The sequence below is a fragment of the Dermochelys coriacea genome, chromosome 7 (genome assembly GCF_009764565.3).
Source record: "Dermochelys coriacea isolate rDerCor1 chromosome 7, rDerCor1.pri.v4, whole genome shotgun sequence".
In the NCBI taxonomy this organism is placed as follows: Eukaryota; Metazoa; Chordata; order Testudines; family Dermochelyidae; genus Dermochelys; species Dermochelys coriacea.
Genome location: NC_050074.1, coordinates 57,963,697 through 57,984,761, shown reverse-complemented (window position 1 = coordinate 57,984,761; position 21,065 = coordinate 57,963,697). Strand labels below are relative to the sequence as shown.

The 21,065-nt window shown below is 46.2% G+C and overlaps 1 protein-coding gene across 1 annotated transcript; it reads left to right on the top strand.

Moving 5' to 3' along the window:
- The first annotated feature begins 313 nt into the window (after positions 1–313).
- On the top strand, positions 314–20,258 carry ANXA8L1 (annexin A8 like 1). The gene is made up of 12 exons (XM_043519363.1): positions 314–906; positions 10,340–10,430; positions 10,701–10,795; positions 11,710–11,823; positions 14,071–14,161; positions 14,863–14,942; positions 15,578–15,637; positions 15,973–16,066; positions 18,373–18,468; positions 18,683–18,741; positions 19,677–19,799; positions 20,223–20,258. The coding sequence occupies exons 2-12, from the start codon at positions 10,418–10,420 to the stop codon at positions 20,256–20,258; spliced, it is 861 nt and encodes a 286-aa protein (XP_043375298.1). The 5' UTR covers positions 314–906; positions 10,340–10,417.
- Positions 20,259–21,065: the final 807 nt, after the last annotated feature.

The window sequence follows — 21,065 nt, the reverse complement described above, 5'->3', positions numbered from 1 at the left end:
GAGGGCTCATGAGTCCATCACCCCGAGAGTAGGTGATAGCAATGGAATCTCCACAGGGCTACATCTAGTAGCTAACAGACCATTTCCCTCCTCATTCAGGTGCTGCTGTGATTGTCAGAGGCCCTTGAGTTCCCAGACCTTGCTACGACAGAGAGGGTGCGTCTCGCAGTGCCTTCTCCACGGGGGGCTCTGGAACGGCCTTTCCTCCTGGGTCTTCATAGCCTCAACGTAGTGAGTTTCAGTGCAAGCTGTAGAGCTCCTTTTTTTCTCCTAGGCTTTGCTGGGAGGGATGGGGCACTGAGTGGGGATTAGCTGAGGGAATTAGTGTCTTGTTTTGTTAGGGTACAGGTAGAGAGAGTCCTTTAATAATTAGAGATCAATTGATCTGAGTGTTTTAGGTGCTCTGGGCCACATTTGACATTATCTGGCTGTCATTTCTATGTTGCACAAGCCCCTGGGGCTAAGGCAGGCACATTGCAAAAATCAGAAGGGGAAATTCAAACTTTAGACAACGAAGTTTGAAAGTGAGGCTCTTAACCAGGAAAGTCCTATTACTAAGCAACTGCATCTCTGCCAGTGAGATCATATGTACAAAAACCAGTCGAACCATGTCTTTAAGGTATTGCCTTGTGGGGTGTATAGAAAAGGAAGGCACATATTTGTACATTTTTTGGTGCAGAGGTGCCAGTTAGACCCTGCAGTGGCCAGTGTGAATAGACCTCCAGAGAGCAGAAGAATTTTATTTTTCTTATTTTCTAGTGGTGAGTTTGCAGGAAACTTTTTTTTGTCTTTCCAGTTCACATATGCTCAAGACCTTTAACTTTCAAAAGTTCTAACATGTAACTTCCTTTATTTATAGGAAAACGAATTGCTACCAAGTGTACCATGGCATGGTGAAAGGGCTGGGTAAGTAGAGGAAATACTGGAGTGTGAAATTCTCTGTACATGATTTTAGAGGAGCATTGTCAGACAATATATAAATTCTATGTGTAGAGACAGAGTAAAATCCTTCCACTTACAAACTGACCATACCTGATGCATGATCACTCGGTGTGCGTCTGTTTGATTATGAGGAATTTGTTAAATATGTGTGCTGGTTTTTAAGCAACAGGCTAGGACTTTTATTGGCTGTTTGCTTATGAGAAGGGGTTAGGTGGGTGGAGAATTTACTGAAGGACAGCTAAGCTGAGGAGATGAGTTCTGCATTTAGTTCTGAGAACTGTGAACAACTTGGTCAGTCTTTTCCCTTGTAGGAGTGAGTTACATAGTCTAGATCCAGCTCCTGCAAACATTCGACCTTCCATTGTCATCAGCCTCTCGATTGGCCAACGGGCTGATTGCTCCAGCTGTGGTGGTAGGTCTGGTCCTGGAAGGAGATGTGATCTCAAGTTGCTATTCAAAACCTTCCATGGCAGTGGCATATCAGTATGGGGAGCTGGACTCAATGGGGAGCCAAGACCACAATGTTCCTTTAAAGTTCACATTACTTTGAAAATTAACATCTCAAATCTGGTCCAATGGCTGAATGGCTTTCACTGAGGCAGACCCATTCTGTACCTAAGGTCAAAGTGTGGAGGGCAGCAACTGATCATGTGTGTAATTTAGGCCACACTGAAATTAATGGCAAAATTCCTGTTACCTTCAGTAGGTTCAGGATTCCACCCTGTGACTTTGTACTGATTTACCAAGAGCTGGAGATAAAGAGGAGACCTAGATGATGATGATGACGGTCTGGTAACTGGGAAAGCGTTTACTTCCTGAACGCAGTCACCTACCAGTCACCAGAGTTACCAGGAGTCCTGTCCACAGTAGAGCAGGTGAGAAACATTTTGATGACACACTTTCATTTGTTCCATTGGAAGCCTAGCTGGCTTCCTGCCAGCTGGGCCGTCCAGCACCTTCCAGAGCCCACCTGGCAGGCTAATGGTGAGCCAGGGAGATCCAGCTCCCCAAACTATAAGCCACATGGCTCTTAGGCAACGTGGGTTCTTGGAGGTTCCAGGGTCTCTGGCTCTAGGGCAGCCCATCAGACAAACTGCCCCAAAGCTGGGCAGAAAAGAATTCCCTTCTGCAGAGAACTTCAGAGCTTTGGCTTTTGTTCCAAACTGGAATGAAACCAAATTCTGAAATCTCAAAATCCTCCACAGAATGGTATTCCAGTTCTCCACCCAGCCGCATTCCAGAATCAGTGCCAAACCGTAATTATCCTGATGGGGTTTGTTTAGTTATCTTCCATTAACTGTTTTTGTCCCAATGCTGCCTCCTTTCTGTATTGCCCAGTAGTTGTACTCTATGGTTCTCATGTGATACAGATGGAGCTTTTACTCTATCCGGTATAAAATATGGAGAACAGTGAGGGCCAGGATTCTACTTCAAGTGGGAAAAACATTTTGTTCTGGTTTTTGACTGACAGCATTACTGGTAGAGTTGGTTTGAAAATGGACAAACCATTTCATGAAAAATTTCAAATTTGAACCCTGTGAAAAGGAAACAAATGAAAGTTTCCGTGTGTTTTTTTTTAATATTGTCTCATTTTGCCCCTCTCCTATATCTGCATGAAACTTTTGAAATGTCAGCATTCCTCTTCCACCCCACCCCATTTCACCACCGGGTCCAAGAAGATGAATAATGGGTGGAGAAGGGGCATGACTTTTTTTCCTTTTAGTTTTTAATTTTGCTGCTCTGTCGCTCTTCCAAAATTGGAGGCACTTTGAAAAATGAGAGTGGAAAGAGGAAGCAAAGCACAGAACCACGACCACTCCAAAAGCCCTGGAGATTGTTCCCCCTCCCCCACTTTTTATTTAAATGAACTAAAGTTTGAATTTTCTTTTGCTTTTTGAAAAACAAAGTGAAAATTTCAATTCAAAATTTTGAAAAATGAACATTTTTTGAGAAACTTTCCATTTAAAAAAATTCAGGCAAAACCCACATTTTCCCATGGAAAACTTAGGTTTTGGACAAAATGCCACTTTTCAGTGAGAAGAAAATTTGTTTGGAAAATTGTAACTAGAGATAGTCAAGTAAAAAAGCCTAAATGAGGAGCGTATCAGGTGGAGTAGATTCCTCTGCATGCCTGTCTAACGGGCTTGCTCATTATGGCAGTGCCGCATACATTGACTCTTTTCAGTCAGCTACCTCTGAGGAGTCACCTGGAAACAGAAAACCGGATGAGTCTCAGCTGGATTCCTGTCCTAACCTGATATGGCCACACCTTTCTCCCTCCCAATGCTATGACAGCCGGAGAACACAAATAGAGGACTTGTGTGGCTTTGAGTCATGCCTGATTCCTTCTAGCCAGAACTGACTCAAATCCCTGATTGGGATTTTTTTTTCATAAGGGTCATTTAAATTTGTGTGCCTTGCCCCAAGAGCCCTATAAATTAAAACTCACCTTTGCACTTCCCCAATCTCGGAGTCACAGTGCACCAACCGAGAGCATTCCCCAGGCTGCTCTAACTCATACCCAGGCTGCTAACAGTCCACAGGGACTGAAGCCACAGCCAACAGTGGGGCATCACAGTCTTGCCTCCTTTCTTCTTCCACATCCCCTCTGCCAGAAGCAAGGAGTGAGTGGCATGGGAGTCTTGATGTTGATTATAAGCAACAGTGTGGTGATCCTTCCGGGGTCAGGAAAGCCAGCTGGACTGCCATCTTCCACTGGAAGTAAAGCACAAAGTGGCAGCACCTCACTTGAGGATCTGGCCCTTCACATGGTTCCAGAGGAGTGTGAAAAGGGGGACAATGAATTTGAATTTCATGCAGTGGAGAAGTGTGAGTGGGAGGACTGGGGAGACAATGTAATCAACAGAGAGGAAGATGTTTAGCAGGGCAGCTAACTTTGGATGCCCATACGGGGATTGATGTAAGTATGAGGATGAGGATAAATAAAGACAAACAGGAATAAACCTAATATTCAAACTATGGGCTAAGTAAACCTAACCCTAGTTAACTAAATCTAGACAGAGGAACCCTATAGGCCCATAATATAGAAGGAAGCAAGCTTCACATACAAGAAAAACTATGCAAGTAACTCTCACAATTCCAACTGCTTCCTGTCCTAGGCTGTGTGTCAAAGGGAGCTAGATATAGTAGCATGGACATACGCAGACAACTTTCCATCCACACAGATGTTTGCCTTCGTTTCTTTTGCATAGAGCTAGGCCACCCCAACAGCTGCTTTCAGGTAAATGTAGTCAACTGGCAGGAATCTTTGATTCATAGAGAATAAGGCTAGAAGGGACCATTATGATCATCTAGTGAGTCTGACCTCCTCCTGCGTGACTTGGTCATAGCATTTCACCCTGTGGTTCCTGCTTAAGTGTGAATCCCTTCTGCTATTACCACTGGTGCAGCCTCGGACTCCATGCCTCTTTTCCTAGAGATTTACCAAGCAGTTCAAGTTCTTCCCACACACAATCCCTCTTCTGCCCACATCCTTCCAGCCCATGGCCATCTCCAAGTGAGCCTTGCCAGGTAGAAGAGCTTGAGAAAGATTCCTCCAGGAATCACATGCCTGGTTTCTAGTGAGATTTTGAAAGGTCACCAGCATGCAGCTCTGCCCTACAGTTACTATCGGCATAGTTCCCATCTCCTACCTGGCAGGTAGAGCTAACAAAAGCTGAGTAGGGGTGACTATTGATTCCATTAGCTCTTCATTGGAAAACTGAGTTCAGGGTTGGCAATTGCCTCTCATGGAGGAAAAAGAATGTCAATAAATGCATTTGACTAGTCAAAGAAGAATGCTGACTTCTCTTGTAAGGTTCGGGATAGGCTTGGAGGCAGATGATCTGAAAGTCTAGCTAGATACGACATGTTGCTTTCACAAAAGCAGTCTCCTAGGCCTGAGTCCAGCTGATCTGGAGACTTTGGGGTCTTCTACATGGGAAAGTTTCACCCGTTATATTGAGATGGCTATCCTATATGGACTCCTAGTCTGGCATGAGTGCCTTTTTCGGGTTTAGCTTCAACCACTTCGCAAGCAACATAAACTAACCTGTAAAGGCCCTCTTATACTGGAATAAGGCTGTCCACTGGGGGGTAATACCAGAACAACTGTATTGGTGTAAATTCACACCTTAGTTTGTATCAAAAATCTTTCCCAGGTAGACAAGGCCTAAGGTCCCAAATTATTGGGAGTTGGTGGGTAAATCCAAGCCTGCTCACAACTAGCTGCATTAGGTAAACCCTACACTGCAAGGCTGGGTTTGGGATGTTTGCATCACAAGGTTGGGATGTATTCAAATGCTACCATTTAATAAACAGCACAGGGAGGAGAGGGCTGGCCATTTCTCTGTGCATTGCCCAGAGACCCCCCTCTAAGTCAGGACTCCAGGCCGGGGATGGAGGAAAGAGATTCTGGCTCAAGTTTGCTAAACCTGAACGTCTCCAGTTTCATCCACCCTTGCAAAATACACTGGTTCCTCTTGCTTGGCCTGTAGAGCTCCTTTGGGATGCCACACCCTGTGAAGACAGTCATGCCCAACTCTACCTCAATCAGGAGCCAGGCATGTGAAGCTACAGTACAGAAAAGCCCAGAAAATAGCCAGAGCCTCGCGAACCAGCTGAGCGGCAGCGAACCAGCGGAGCAGCGGGGACAGCAGAGCAGCTCACAGCAGGAGTTTGCCTGGGAGTTCGCCTGGAGTGAGCCCAGTGAGGCTTACATCTTGCCAACGTCTCTGAGGAAGCTCATAGTAGGTAGGTGATATGGAAGGGGGGGTTCAGCTATTGTGACCTGCACTGGATGTGCCATGTTTGTCTTTCTTCCACAGGACAGAAGCGACTTTGTCTGTACAAAGTGCAAGCTGGTCTCCATATTGGAAGAGAAGATTGAAGGTCTGGAGCAACAGGTAACGACCCTGCGTTGTATACGAGAGACTGAGGATTTTCTGGACCAAACTCAGGATAGCCTTCTAGGGGCACAAAGCTCTAAAGATATAGAGCAGGTTGCACAGAGGAGCCAAGAGGCCAGTGAAGAAGCTTGGCAACATGTGACCTCCAGAAGAGGTAAGCGGAATGTCCGGGTTCCAGTAACACAGACACAGGTAACTAACCGCTTTCATGTTCTCTCCACAGGTACCATTGCGGAGAGTGGACCAGATGATATGTCTGGGGGGAGAAAGCAGAAGGAGACCCCGCTGGTTGGGAGGCATGAGATGCGATGTCCTGAGGTTGGGGGTTCCACGACCACCACTCGCAAGAGGAGAAGGCGGGTGGTGGTGGTCGGGGACTCTCTCCTCCGGGGGACTGAGTCATCTATCTGCCGCCCTGACCGGGAAAACCGAGAAGTCTGCTGCTTGCCAGGGGCTAAGATTCGTGATGTGACGGAGAGACTGCCGAGACTCATCAAGCCCTCGGATCGCTACCCCTTCCTGCTTCTCCACGTGGGCACCAATGATACTGCCAAGAATGACCTTGAGCGGATCACTGCGGACTACGTGGCTCTGGGAAGAAGGATAAAGGAGTTGGAGGCGCAAGTGGTGTTCTCGTCCATCCTCCCCGTGGAAGGAAAAGGCCTGGGTAGGGACCGTCGAATCGTGGAGGTCAACGAATGGCTACGCAGGTGGTGTCGGAGAGAAGGCTTTGGATTCTTTGACCATGGGATGGTGTTCCATGAAGGAGGAGTGCTGGGCAGAGAAGGGCTCCATCTTACGAAGAGAGGGAAGAACATCTTTGCCAGCAGGCTGGCTAACCTAGTGAGGAGGGCTTTAAACTAGGTTCACCGGGGGAAGGAGACCAAAGCCCTGAGGTAAGTGGGAAAGCGGGATACCGGGAGGAAGCACAGGCAGGAATGTCTGTGAGGGGAGGGCTCCTGCCTCATACTGGGAATGAGGGGCGATCAACAGGTTATCTCAAGTGCTTATATACAAATGCACAAAGCCTTGGAAACAAGCAGGGAGAACTGGAGGTCCTGGTGATGTCAAGGAATTATGACGTGATTGGAATAACAGAGACTTGGTGGGATAACTCACATGACTGGAGTACAGTCATGGATGGTTATAAACTGTTCAGGAAGGACAGGCAGGGCAGAAAAGGTGGGGGAGTAGCACTGTATGTAAGGGAGCAGTATGACTGCTCAGAGCTCCGGTACGAAACTGTGGAAAAACCTGAGTGTCTCTGGATTAAGTTTAGAAGTGTGTGCAACAAGAGTGATGTCATGGTGGGAGTCTGCTATAGACCACCGGACCAGGGGGATGAGGTGGATGAGGCTTTCTTCCGGCAACTCACGGAAGCTACTAGATCGCATGCCCTGATTCTCATGGGTGACTTTAATTTTCCTGATATCTGCTGGGAGAGCAATACAGCGGTGCATAGACAATCCAGGAAGTTTTTGGAAAGCGTAGGGGACAATTTCCTGGTGCAAGTGCTAGGGGAGCCAACTAGGGGGAGCGCTTTTCTTGACCTGCTGCTCACAAACCGGGTAGAATTAGTGGGGGAAGCAAAAGTGGATGGGAATCTGGGAGGCAGTGACCATGAGTTGGTTGAGTTCAGGATCCTGACGCAGGGAAGAAAGGTAAGCAGCAGGATACGGACCCTGGACTTCAGGAAAGCAGACTTTGACTCCCTCAGGGAACAGATGGCCAGGATCCCCTGGGGGACTAACATGAAAGGGAAGGGAGTCCAGGAGAGCTGGCTGTATTTCAAGGAATCCCTGTTGAGGTTACAGGGACAAACCATCCCGATGAGTCGAAAGAATAGTAAATATGGCAGACGACCAGCTTGGCTTAATGGTGAAATCTTAGCGGATCTTAAACATAAAAAAGAAGCTTACAAGAAGTGGAAGGTTGGACATATGACCAGGGAAGAGTATAAAAATATTGCTCGGGCATGTAGGAAAGATATCAGGAGGGCCAAATCGCACCTGGAGCTGCAGCTAGCAAGAGATGTCAAGAGTAACAAGAAGGGTTTCTTCAGGTATGTTGGCAACAAGAAGAAAGCCAAGGAAAGTGTGGGCCCCTTACTGAATGAGGGAGGCAAGCTAGTGACAGAGGATGTGGAAAAAGCTAATGTACTCAATGCTTTTTTTGCCTCTGTTTTCACTAACAAGGTCAGCTCCCAGACTGCTGTGCTGGGCATCACAAAATGGGGAAGAGACGGCCAGCCCTCTGTAGAGATAGAGGTGGTTAGGGACTATTTAGAAAAGCTGGACGTGCACAAGTCCATGGGGCCGGACGAATTGCATCCGAGAGTGCTGAGGGAATTGGCGGCTGTGATTGCAGAGCCCTTGGCCATTATCTTTGAAAACTCGTGGCGAACGGGGGAAGTCCCGGATGACTGGAAAAAGGCTAATGTAGTGCCCATCTTTAAAAAAGGGAAGAAGGAGGATCCTGGGAACTACAGGCCGGTCAGCCTCACCTCAGTCCCTGGAAAAATCATGGAGCAGGTCCTCAAAGAATCAATCCTGAAGCACTTAGAGGAGAGGAAAGTGATCAGGAACAGTCAGCATGGATTCACCAAGGGAAGGTCATGCCTGACTAATCTAATCGCCTTTTATGATGAGATTACTGGTTCTGTGGATGAAGGGAAAGCAGTGGATGTATTGTTTCTTGACTTTAGCAAAGCTTTTGACACGGTCTCCCACAGCATTCTTGTCAGCAAGTTAAGGAAGTATGGGCTGGATGAATGCACTATAAGGTGGGTAGAAAGCTGGCTAGATTGTCGGGCTCAACGGGTAGTGATCAATGGCTCCATGTCTAGTTGGCAGCCGGTGTCAAGTGGAGTGCCCCAGGGGTCGGTCCTGGGGCCCGTTTTGTTCAATATCTTCATAAATGATCTGGAGGATGGTGTGGATTGCACTCTCAGCAAATTTGCGGATGATACTAAACTGGGAGGAGTGGTAGATACGCTGGAGGGGAGGGATAGGATACAGAAGGACCTAGACAAATTGGAGGATTGGGCCAAAAGAAATCTAATGAGGTTCAATAAGGATAAGTGCAGGGTCCTGCACTTAGGATGGAAGAATCCAATGCACCGCTACAGACTAGGGACCGAATGGCTCGGCAGCAGTTCTGCGGAAAAGGACCTAGGGGTGACAGTGGACGAGAAGCTGGATATGAGTCAGCAGTGTGCCCTTGTTGCCAAGAAGGCCAATGGCATTTTGGGATGTATAAGTAGGGGCATAGCGAGCAGATCGAGGGACGTGATCGTTCCCCTCTATTCGACACTGGTGAGGCCTCATCTGGAGTACTGTGTCCAGTTTTGGGCCCCACACTACAGGAAGGATGTGGATAAATTGGAAAGAGTACAACGAAGGGCAACGAAAATGATTAGGGGTCTAGAGCACATGACTTATGAGGAGAGGCTGAGGGAGCTGGGATTGTTTAGTCTGCAGAAGAGAAGAATGAGGGGGGATTTGATAGCTGCTTTCAACTACCTGAAAGGGGGTTTCAAAGAGGATGGCTCTAGACTGTTCTCAATGGTAGCAGATGACAGAACGAGGAGTAATGGTCTCAAGTTGCAATGGGGGAGGTTTAGATTGGATATTAGGAAAAACTTTTTCACTAAGAGGGTGGTGAAACACTGGAATGCGTTACCTAGGGAGGTGGTAGAATCTCCTTCCTTAGAGGTTTTTAAGGTCAGGCTTGACAAAGCCCTGGCTGGGATGATTTAACTGGGACTTGGTCCTGCTTTGAGCAGGGGGTTGGACTAGATGACCTTCTGGGGTCCCTTCCAACCCTGATATTCTATGATTCTATGATTCTATGTTTTCAACTGGGATATCCCATGGAACAAATGAAGTGATGTATAAAACTATCCTGCATGATAACACTCTGGTTATAGCAGTAATATAGTATCACACACAAATACTCAACTGTGTTCATGATTTACGTGGTGCTTGGAAAACTGTGTTTAAAATGGCAAGCAATCACTTTAAGATCGAAGGGTTTCTAGGTCTTGCTTGCAGGCTAGGAACTCGGTAGGGAAATTTGTGATCTGGGGCTTGCAGAGTCAGTCTGCAAAAAGGCAGTCTAGAACAAGATGGGGAGAGTTGTGCCTCTGTTTTAGGGAGCAGCCTGCTTTGTCTCTTTCTGTTTAGGGTTCTTTTGGGTTATCATTCTGGATTCTAAGAAATAAAGTTCTTACATTGCATCCTTTCCAGCGAGAGTATTTTGCATGTTTATCTAACTTGTGCGTGCATATGCTGTGAACATAACAAGATACCATCTTTCAGGGCAACAGGAAAGTCCAGTTTCGATAATCAGGTCTTTCTGCTGGGACTGCCATTAAGGAGTTAATGAGCATCTATTGCAATAATGTAATCTGTGCTCTAAGTCCACTGGGACTTGGACTGAGCCCCATCAAACTAATTTCACCTGGGATACATAGTTGCCTTTTCTTACAGTGTGATGAAGGTGGCAGCTCAGTGAAAGGCGCCCTGAGCTTTGACCCCACACCCGATGCCCAAGTTCTGTATAAAGCCATGAAAGGACTCGGTGAGTGGACTCTATTTATTACCAGCCATGTTTTTAAAACATTCTACACTTCGGTTATAGCATTAGCACAATTCCGTATAGAAAACCACAGCCATTTGTGCCATCACATGGGAATTCAGAATCCAAGCTGCTCCAAAATGTGCCTAAATCCCCTCCTTGTGAGGGCAGTGAGTTTGGGAAGGTTGGATGGGTAATACCCTTGGGAGTTTGACATGTCTTGTCTTATTCTTCTGCACAGTGTGTTTACATCCTATCATCGTTTGTTTCCAGGGACAGACGAACAGGCTATAATCGACATCCTCACCAAAAGGAGGAGCGCACAGCGTCAACAGATTGCCAGATCGTTCAAGGAACAGTTCGGACAGGTTATCCAGAGAAAGGATATGTTTGATCAATTTTCTCTTTGCACTGCATGATGCTTTTCCTGAGAAGGGAGGTGGTGTCAGAGACCATGGGAGCACTGCCCTCTGCTGGACGGAATGTCAGATGTTGTGTGTTTGTGTCACCCATTGGTCTATTGGCACTGGTGTTGTCGCTGTATTGATCCCAGGATATTAGAGAGACAAGGTGGGACTGGTAATATCTTTTATTGGACCAACTTCTGTTGGCAATAGGGACAAGCTTCCAAGCTTACACAGACCTTTTGTCTCTCCCCAATAGAAGCTGGTCCAATAAGATATTCCCTAACTCACCTTGTCTCTCTCTAGGTATTTTATGGAAGGTTACAGAGGTTCTGGGCACTCACACTACTACAACAGTCCAAGTCTACCTTCTTAATGGAGGTCTGTGTTCTTTGGACTCAAGGTTCTATCTATTGCACGTATGCAATATAATTAATGGCCATGATGTTCTGCAGCATCCAGATTTCTTGTCCAACACAAGTCCCCTGATTTATTACTAGGCCTGGGCTGGCCAGGGCATGTGTGCGTAAAGAGCAGAGCCAGTTGGAAAGCCACAAACTTCCCTATGGGAAATTTCAATGATTTGAGTTTGTGGAAGGGTTGTGGGGATGAATTCTATAATGTTTGTGAAGTGCCCAGATATTGCAGTTATTGGAAGAGGCATTACAGAAATTCTTAGACACAGTCCACTCATAAGGGTGGCCTCCTGATCAGCCCATAGGTGCTTGTATAATAAATCAGTCAACATGACACTGCATCAGCTTTATTGCTATAGCCCTCATCATAGGGGTTACAAATGGAGATTCAGGGAAAGTGACATGCAACGCAGTGAGCATTGGATGCACTCTTCCCTTAATTAGATCTTTCGTCTTTAACAGGATCTTATTGCCAGCTTGAAGTCTGAACTGAGTGGCAAGTTTGAGAGGCTCATCATAGCCCTTATGAACCCATCATTCAAATACGATGCCAAGGAATTACATGATGCCCTGAAGGTAAATCAATGGCATGCTGCTTATTAAGTGGTAGTAGGAACACTGTGTTAATTTCCTGTGCTAATACAAGTGCTTAGTAACTGAACTGGATGAACCCTTTCCATGGTATTGTTTCTCAGCAGGCCAACGTTTATAGCAAATATTTGGCTGGATAAGCTATTACCGCACGTCTTTGGTGGAAAGGGCACCTTTTAAAATATTATTTATGCCTTTGACTTGAGGTCAACAGCAGAACTGTGCAAAACTCCGTATTTCTGGTGAAGAATGATTGAAAAATACAGATCTTTATTGCCACTTCTTGCTCTATAAAATTTCAACATGTCCTCTTCTTTCTGCCCAGACAGCCACAGCTCTCATCTTGGCCCTTCTCTGCTGTCTTGACAACCATAACCTCCTCCTCTCTTGGGCCTCCCCAACAATGTCAGGTCCTCACAAAACACAGCTGCTAAGATCGTCATCCTCATCATCAATGACTACATCACCACCTTTGAATCCCTCCAATGGCTCAAGTTCAAAGTCCTTGTCATCCCCTCCCAGGCCCGTCACATAAGAATGGATATACTGGGTCACACAAAGGTCCATCTAACCCAGTATACTGTCTTCTGACAGTGGCCAATGCCAGTGCCCCAGAGGGAATGAACAGAGCAGGCAATCATCGAGTGATCTATCCCCTGTCACCCATTCTCAGCTTCTGGCAAACAGAAGCTAGGGACACCATCCCTGTCCATCCTGGCTAGTAGCATTGATGGACCTATCCTCTATTAACTTATCCAGTTCTTTTTTGAACCCTGTTATAGTCTTGGCCTTCACAACATCCTCTGGCAAAGAGTTCCACAGGTTGACTGTGTGTTGTGTGAAAAAATACTTTCTTTTGTTTTGTTTTAAACCTGCTACCTATTAATTTCATTTGGTGACCCCTTGTGTTATGAGAAGGAGTAAATAACACTTCCTGATTTACTTTCTCCACACCAGTCATGACTTTATAGACCTCTCTCATATTCCCCCTTAGTTGTCGCTTTTCCAAGCCGAAAAGTCCCAGTGTTTTCAATCTCTCCTCATAAGGAAGCCGTTCCATACCCCTCATCATTTCTGTTGCCCTTTTCTGAACCTTTTCCAATTCCAATATACCTTTTTTTGAGATGGGATGACCATATCTGCTTGCAGCAGTCAAGCTGTGGGCGTACCATGGATTTATATAGAGACAATGTGGAATTTTCTGTCTTCTTATCTGTCCCTTTCGCAATGTGTCCCAATATTCTGTTCACTTTTTTGACTGTTGCTGCACATTGAGTGGATGTTGTCAGAGAACTATCTGCAATGACTCCATGATTTCTTTATTGAGTGGTAACAGCTAATTTAAACCCCATCATTTTATATGTGTGGATTGGATTATGTTTTCCAATGTGCATTACTTTGCATTTATCCACATTGAATTTCATCTGCCATTTTGTTGCCAAGTCACCCAGTTTTGTGAGATCCCTTTGTAATTCTTCGCAGTCTGCTTGGGACTCTCAACACATCCCCTCCCTGCTTGTCCCCTGTTATCTACTGCAGCCTACTCATCAAATTTGCTCTGCAGGGGAGGCCATCCTCAGCTGCTTATTCATCAGTTTCTAACACCAACATCCCTGCACCTCCTCTCAACCTGCCCTTTGTGCATGGGATGCCCTCCTTGGACCAACCCATAAGGCTACTCCCCTCTCCTCTTTCAAATCCCTAACCTCTGACATGAAGCCCATAAGAAATCAGCCAGTGATAATGGATAGAGGGGCAGGATGGGGTGATGTCTTCTTCCGGGTCCGAAGAGGTTGGTATGGGATGTTTACATCCCAAGGTTGTGATGTGGGACTTTATTACTCTACTTCTAATTATTTGCAAAATTACAAGTGGAGAGAAGCTTATGAAAATTGTATGTAGGTGGATAGATTTGATTGCGTCATTCTCCTCATACCCTTCTAATGCCACTTGTCATTGAAAGCCTTGATGAATGCATTGTACATGGGCAGAGCCCCATAAAATCAACCTCAACTCTAGGATTGCTCAGAGGAGGGGTGAGCCTTAACAAACAAATCTGTACTGAAACTGAACAAGTTGAATGTGGTTCCAGGTTTCACAGTGACAATTTATCACAGCTCAGCACACAGCCTATGACAGCCCTCAGACACTTGAGGCCTATTTTTCTAAACTTAGCTTTAATTGCATGGCAAAGTATTTTCTCCCACTGTTTTTTCTCTTTTCCTCTTAAAGGGTCTAGGAACAAGCGAAGATGTCATTATAGAGATCCTGGCATCACGGACAAAAGTGCAAATTAAAGAAACAATCAAAGCTTACAAAGAAGGTAAAGCAGCTTACACTACACTGTGTGTGACGGAAGCACTGTGAGGGGGTTTCGTTGCAATTGAATTAACTGCTAACATTTTGCATAGTAAGGTGGGATCTTCTAAAGAGCTTGGTGTTGGCTTCCCATTGGAGTCAATGGGAGTTGGGCCAACGCTGGCTGCTTCTGAAAAAATCCCACCTTTAGATGTCCCATCTAGTAACGGACAAACCTCAAAGGTGTCATGGGTTTAGTTCATGTGGGTAGCAAGCAAACAATGTTGGCGTAATGGAATCTTCCTGTCTACGGAGCTGTATTTGTTCACCGGGTTTTGCTTTACTGGGACATGCCCCAGTTTGGACTCTGTCAAATTTATGTCCATGCCCATCCTTTAATCCCTTTAAGGCTCCAGGGCAGCATTTGGCCTTGAGAGAGGGTTTCAGAAAATAAGGCCCAGATTCTATAAGGTACTTAATTAAATACATGCTTGCTTTTGAGCTTATGTTTGGCCCCTTGACTTAAAATTAGACACCCTGCTGATACATGTTCCTGAGTCAGGGCTAAGTGAGCTGCTCACAGCCATGTGTTCCCCTTAGGTTACCTTCTTGGGGTCTGCCAAGCATTCATTTGGTTCTGGAAGGCATGGTGACACCTCAGTCATTCACTGTGCCTTTCAGTGAACACGTCACCCCCACCTCTTCTTGATCCTCTTTCCCTTGCAGAATATGGTTCTAACCTGGAAGAGGACATCAAATCGGACACAAGTGGCTACTTCGAGCAGATATTGGTTTGCCTCCTTCAGGTAAGGTTGTGATGAAAGAATGGGGAGCCAGGACTCTTCATCTCCCCTTCTTCTGATTGGGACTAGCAGTGAGTACAGGCCTCTTATCGCAAGCCCACCTGCTGCAGGTAGCCATCAGAATTACGAGATAAATCACCCGCACAGAGAGACCCCTTGAACTAGATCTCTGCTTTAAAAGCTAATGCAGAGTTGAGAGTTCCTTTAGGCACTAGTAGTTAGCCTCCAAAACTACTTCTGTGAGCTCAGCCACTGGGAGCACCATCCAATACACCATCCATTCCTATACAGCAACCAGGGCATTGCTCTCCAGCTAGTTTCAAAAGTGATGTACCCCAATTGCATTGTGCCCCCTTTCTATACTCTGCCCCACAATCTTCAGAGAGCATCTCCACACATCAGAATTATTGACCTGAGTTAAGCAATAGCAACTGATCGGCTAAAACCACTCATATGATGAGGTGCCAATCACCAACAACGATTTTTCTCTTGTATTGTATGTAACAATAAGGCTTATCTACCTGGCAAGGATGAAGGGCTGGGAAGATGAATTCATCCATCTTTAAAGTGCTTTGAGATCCTCATGCGGGCAACACTGTAAGAAAGCAAATAACCGTATCTCCGTTGTACCCTCCTAGGGCGAGAGGGATGATCCAAAATGCTATATGGATTCAGCGACGGTGCTTCAGGACGTACAGGTATTTCTATAAAGAGACCGGTACTTTACCATAACACTGATTCTTAGGGTGTGACCTGAAGGCCCTCGGCAGGGAATGGAATTACTCACTCTGCTGTAACAATTAGATACTATCCCAGTTTAAACAAAGGCAAGGGTTGTGGTGTGAAAGGATCTAGCTTGCCTGGCAGCAAGTGCCATGGTAAAATCAGTTATCCAAGCAATACAAGCAGTGCCCCAGCACACATCCAGCGGGAGCAGAAATGCTGCTTTGCACCAAGCCACATGAACCCCTCCCCTGTGAGAGCCATGCCTCGAATATCACTGGGAGCTGTAACCAATGTGTTTCAATCACAGGCTCTTTACGCTGCTGGGGAGAAGATACGGGGCACCGATGAGATCCAGTTCATCACCATCCTGTGCACCAGGAGCGCCACCCACTTGCTGAGAGGTACAGAGCAGGGGGATGCATTCTCACACATGGCAGCAGCTTCCAAAATGAGAAAGCATCCCCTACAGAAAGCAGAGGCAAGGCCACCCAGGCCAACCGGGACACCCAAAGTTAGGCAGCTAAATCTACATTTAAGCACCTGACTATGTGCCCTGACTTTTTTTCAGAGGTGTTGAGCATCCAGAAGCTCCCATTCGCTTTGGTGAAAGATCTGAGCACTCAACATATCTGCAAATCAGTCCATTTACTGAAGAGTTCAGATAACATAGAGACTGGTGTCTTAGACAAAGATGGCTTGAGAGAAAGACCAGGTGGGCGAGGTAATATCTTTCATTGGATAGACTTCTGGTGGAAGGCACAAGTTTTTGAGTTTCATAGAGTTCTTCCTCTGATCTGAAGATGGTAATCGCCGTGTCACCTTCTCCAGACCTGAGGAAGAGCTCTGTGATGCTCAAAAGCTTGTCCCTTCCACCAACAGAAGTTGGTTGAATAAAAGATATCACCTCAGTGAGAGACAGAGAGAGTGTCACTTTCTAAAATGCATTACAACATGCTGTTCATATTTGTGGCATGGTTTTATGTTGAAGAATCGCAACACACCCAGGTAGAATCCCTGCACCATGCTCCTAAGAATATAATAGACATCAGTGACAGAGGGAAGTAAGACATCAGACCATCCCATGAGCAGCATAGAGCCGCCAATGACCACAGACTGTTCAGCCAAACAGGCTTTGTTACGTTGGCTGTTGTGCCCATATTCGTAATAGGCCAGTCACCTGGTGCAAAGTTAGACCATGTGCCTGCAGCAGGTGAACCTGAACTTTGCTTCTGTGGCCTCTTGCTAGGACTCTGAGGCCAGCTCCCTCTTACATTTCCTAATATAACCTCACAGAATCAGTTCAGTATTACTGACCTCGAGAGATTAAAAATCATGAGGCAGACCCCCCCAGATCATGTGTTTTAAAAAATGTTGATCAAAGAAGGGTTGGAGGGTAAATAGTTTGAGATCCACTCACCTAATTAAATGCGTCATGATTCACATGCACACATTGCATGTATATTACTTTTTAAGGTCATATTAAAGAACATTAATAGAAGTTTAATCATTCAAATAAGTGATCATGTCACAGTAAAAACAATATGGGTTTGGTTTAGCCTTTTGCAAGAAGCAGCTCTTCCCTGATTTCCCCCCACCGCTCTGAGAGTGGAGTAATGGTATCTATTCAAAATTCAGTTTATTTCGACTCTATTCTAACTAAACTTATTTCTGATACAGGCCTGAGCTGAGAAGGTCATCTCCAATCTGTTAGTATCTTTCAACGTAGTATCTAAGCACTGAGGTTAGAGGAGATAAGCTTGAACGCTGCCCAGATTTAGATTTGAAGCTCACTGTGTTACATAGAACCATAGGGTTAGAAGGGACTGTAAGGGTCATCTAGTCTAATCCCTGCCAAGATGCAGGATTTGTTGCATCTCAACCATCCAAGACAGATGGCTAGCCAGCCTTGTTTTGAAAATCTCCAGTGAAGGAGATTCCAGGACTTCCCTAATACATAGCTCTTCTTTAACTGCCAGCTCTGTATGCAAGTCTAGAAGTCAAACTTGAGGCTTAATAATTCGTCACTTGCAGTGTCTACACTCTACCTAGAGAGAAAACAAATCTTCACTGCTGTGGTTCAATATGAACTTTCTGCAGGAATCTGAGTAAATCCAAAGATCTTGGAATTTACCTCTATATTTTTGCTTATGGTTTTCTCACTTATTGTTTTTTCTTTTTGCAAGGAGGAAAACAAGAAATTCGAGCTTCCCCTGGTGCTTCCCCCCCCATCTAAAAGCTGAAGGCCCATGAGCAGCCCAGATCTTGTTAGTTCAGTTTTACTTCAGCTCCCTGAGCCAGTGACAGCAGCAAACACAAAACTGAATGCTAGAGCCATGCAGACCCCTCTGGAACCAGATATAGATCAATAGTCAAACACAGGGATTAAGGCCAGATTTCCAAATGAACATGCAATGAGCGAACCTGTACTTCCAAATGCAAGCCAGTAATTACATACACCAGTGCCCATCTTCATGCATACTTACCCATCATATGCACATACAGATACTTACTTGTGTTTGTGTGGTGCCAGTATTTTTGTGTTTCGCATTTTTTGGACCTCACCTGAAGTAAATGAGAATCAGGCCATCCACTTCTATGGGCTTTGGGTCAGGCCCCTCAGAAATGCAATCAGTGGAAAAAAGGCACAAAATGCCTGGGGAATTGTTTGGCCTTGATTTAAAAGTCCTTCATTTGTTGTTTCCCACAGTCTTTGATGAATACCAGAAGCTCGCTAGTAAAAGTCTAGAAGACAGCATCCAGGGTGAAACCCACGGTTCACTAGAAGATGCCATGCTGGCTATTGGTAAGGGACACAGGACTCCCTTACTTTTGTCTACGCTTCTCTTCTACTGTGGTAGTGGGCTAAGCACATCCATCCCATAATACCAGGGCACTTCTTAGCTGCCATGATCTCATGGGGAGGTTTAGGGAAGACGATAGGGAGTTGAATTACTATAATCTGTTGTCCCTGTGTTAGACTGATCCCAGGCACTAACTGAATGTTCTCCTGTGTCTAGTGAAATGCACGAAGAACATCCACAGTTACTTCGCAGAGCGGCTGTACCATGCCTTGAAGGTAAGACTGTTCTATCACAGGATGTTCAGAGCGGACCTAAGTGCTGAAGGGGCAGTGGGGTAAAACTGGTGCAAGTGAGAGCAGAGTCCGGCCCAGCCCCTTTGGAAGAAGAGGGACATGTACAGTTAAAGTCTTGAAGGAGCTTGCGTCTGTGGAGTTGAGACTGGCACAAAGAGTCTAGTTCCACCCTCAGCTACATAAGTGCAACCCCCACAGAGGTCATCGGGTTTGCACTGGGTATAAATTAGAGCTGGGTTTTGTCCCTAGTAGTGGTTGAATTGTGCTGGTACCAATAAGTTTGCTGTTTTTTTAGGATGCATTTTTTTCAGTGACATTAAAATAAACAAAAGAAGTCCAGGGGGAAATACATGGAAATCCCTGAAGCCTTTGGAGCTGAATGTGTCAGTGCTAATGGAGATCTTTAGCCCACAGAGCATTGATATAACAAAGAAATGTGGGGCCTATGCAGTCCCCCTCCATGGAAGACTGCAAATGAGAGAGGCTTCCCCCAAGTATTTTGCAACTGATGAATATCCCCTTTTTAAGGGTAAAGGACTAAATGGATTGACTGGAGTCCTGGGCAGATGCTCTGTAAAGCTATCACGCCTAGCTGTGCTGTATGCACCAATAAACCTCCATTCCTGCTTGCAACCCTGCAGGTGTTTGCTCCTGAGTTTTTCATGCACAAAGATTGGCAGTCACACCAAACTGCAGGATGGGTTTTGTCACATGAATAGTGAGGCACCAAGATGAGAGGCAGAGATGTGTTAAGTTCATTCCCAGCAGCATCTGAAACCTGGTCTCTTCCATCTTGGACCAATTTGCAAACACTAAATCTGCTTTCTCTTCTCCCCACCCCCCTCCCCCAAAAGAGAGAAAATTAGATCATGCCAACACTCGGTGGCACTGCCGAAGTGATAAATGTGTCATTGCAGGGGGCAGGCACTTGTGATGGGACCCTCATAAGGATCATTGTTTCCAGGAGTGAAATTGACTTAAATCTCATCAAGGCTGAGTTCCTAAAGATTGCAGGCAAATCCCTCTCCACCATGATTCTGGTAAGCAGTACCTTTGTTGTTATGAATCAGTGACATGCCTTTCTGGTACATCCCTCACCATGGTGTCTGACGACTGGTGAAGGACTACCCCCCAAGTAAGACTGTGATTCTCCCCCATCCATAAGTCCTCTGAAAATAGTCAAACTCCAGAGGGAGTTGGGGATCCCTCCTTGCCCATTAGGGAAACACCTGCCTGAGCAGGGGAGCCATGGAATGTCACATGCAGGTGACAGGACTTGTGCTCAGACTAGTTGCTAATGGAAGGTGGTTCTACTGCCACAGGCTCTGCACCAACCAAGCTCTGCTCCCACGTCTTTTGAGCTCTGCCAGCTGAAGCATCATGGCTGAACACAGTTGCCATCCACTGTCCTAGCTCCCTTCCCAGCCTGTGTGATTCAGCACACGTTGTCCATTCTGCCCTAGTCCCTCTGTCAAGCTGAACGCCACCAGCAGGCCTAGCAGAGCAGTTTGGAGCCAGCAGGGGCAAGACAGTCATCATTTAATCTCTGAGGTTTTGCAGCCAGAGGATGGAAACCAGTGCAGGATTTTGCAGAGAGCCATGGCCCTGTTTGGATTGGTCAGAAATGTTGCAGGCAGAGCTTTCTGCCTGTCCTCTCCCACGCAGAGCCAAGGGGCATGAAAATCTCTTGGACCAACTCCTCCGGGGGGGAGGGGGGGGAACATCCATGTTGCTCTGTCACGGATCCTAGTGAGCACCCCATCCAGCCACTCTCTAGGGCTGCAGTGAAGGGAATGCCAGCCTCTGGATTGCCCAGAGTTTTAAGCCCCTGGAGCCTAAACAGAGTCCAGCCATTGCCCTGATGCTGGGTTCCCTAGGCACACTCTTGGGACACAGATCTTCTCTCTGGCACCTCCTGTGGGGAGCTGGAACCGGTTGTCCTGTTCCTAGCCCCTGGGCACAATGGTGACTCCTCAGACTCCAGTGTGTTTAAACGCGCCCTGTCCCAGAACTCCACCCCAGAGGTGTTTAGCTTAACTCACTCAGGGGCACACGACACCTGTGAACATACACTTTGCACAGTCTAACACATTGACTCTCTTCTCCTTAATCATGTAAAGCACAAGAGGGCACAGATCATATCAATCAATAAACACCATTGCTGGTCCCTGACTGTTTCCTCTCCACTCTAGGGTGTTCTTTGGGCTGGGGGAGAGACTCTTGCATTGTCCAGAGGCCTTTTGGGTGGACTAGAGGAAAAATGGCTACAGTGATTTACAACTGCCGGGGATCTGGCCCATATACTG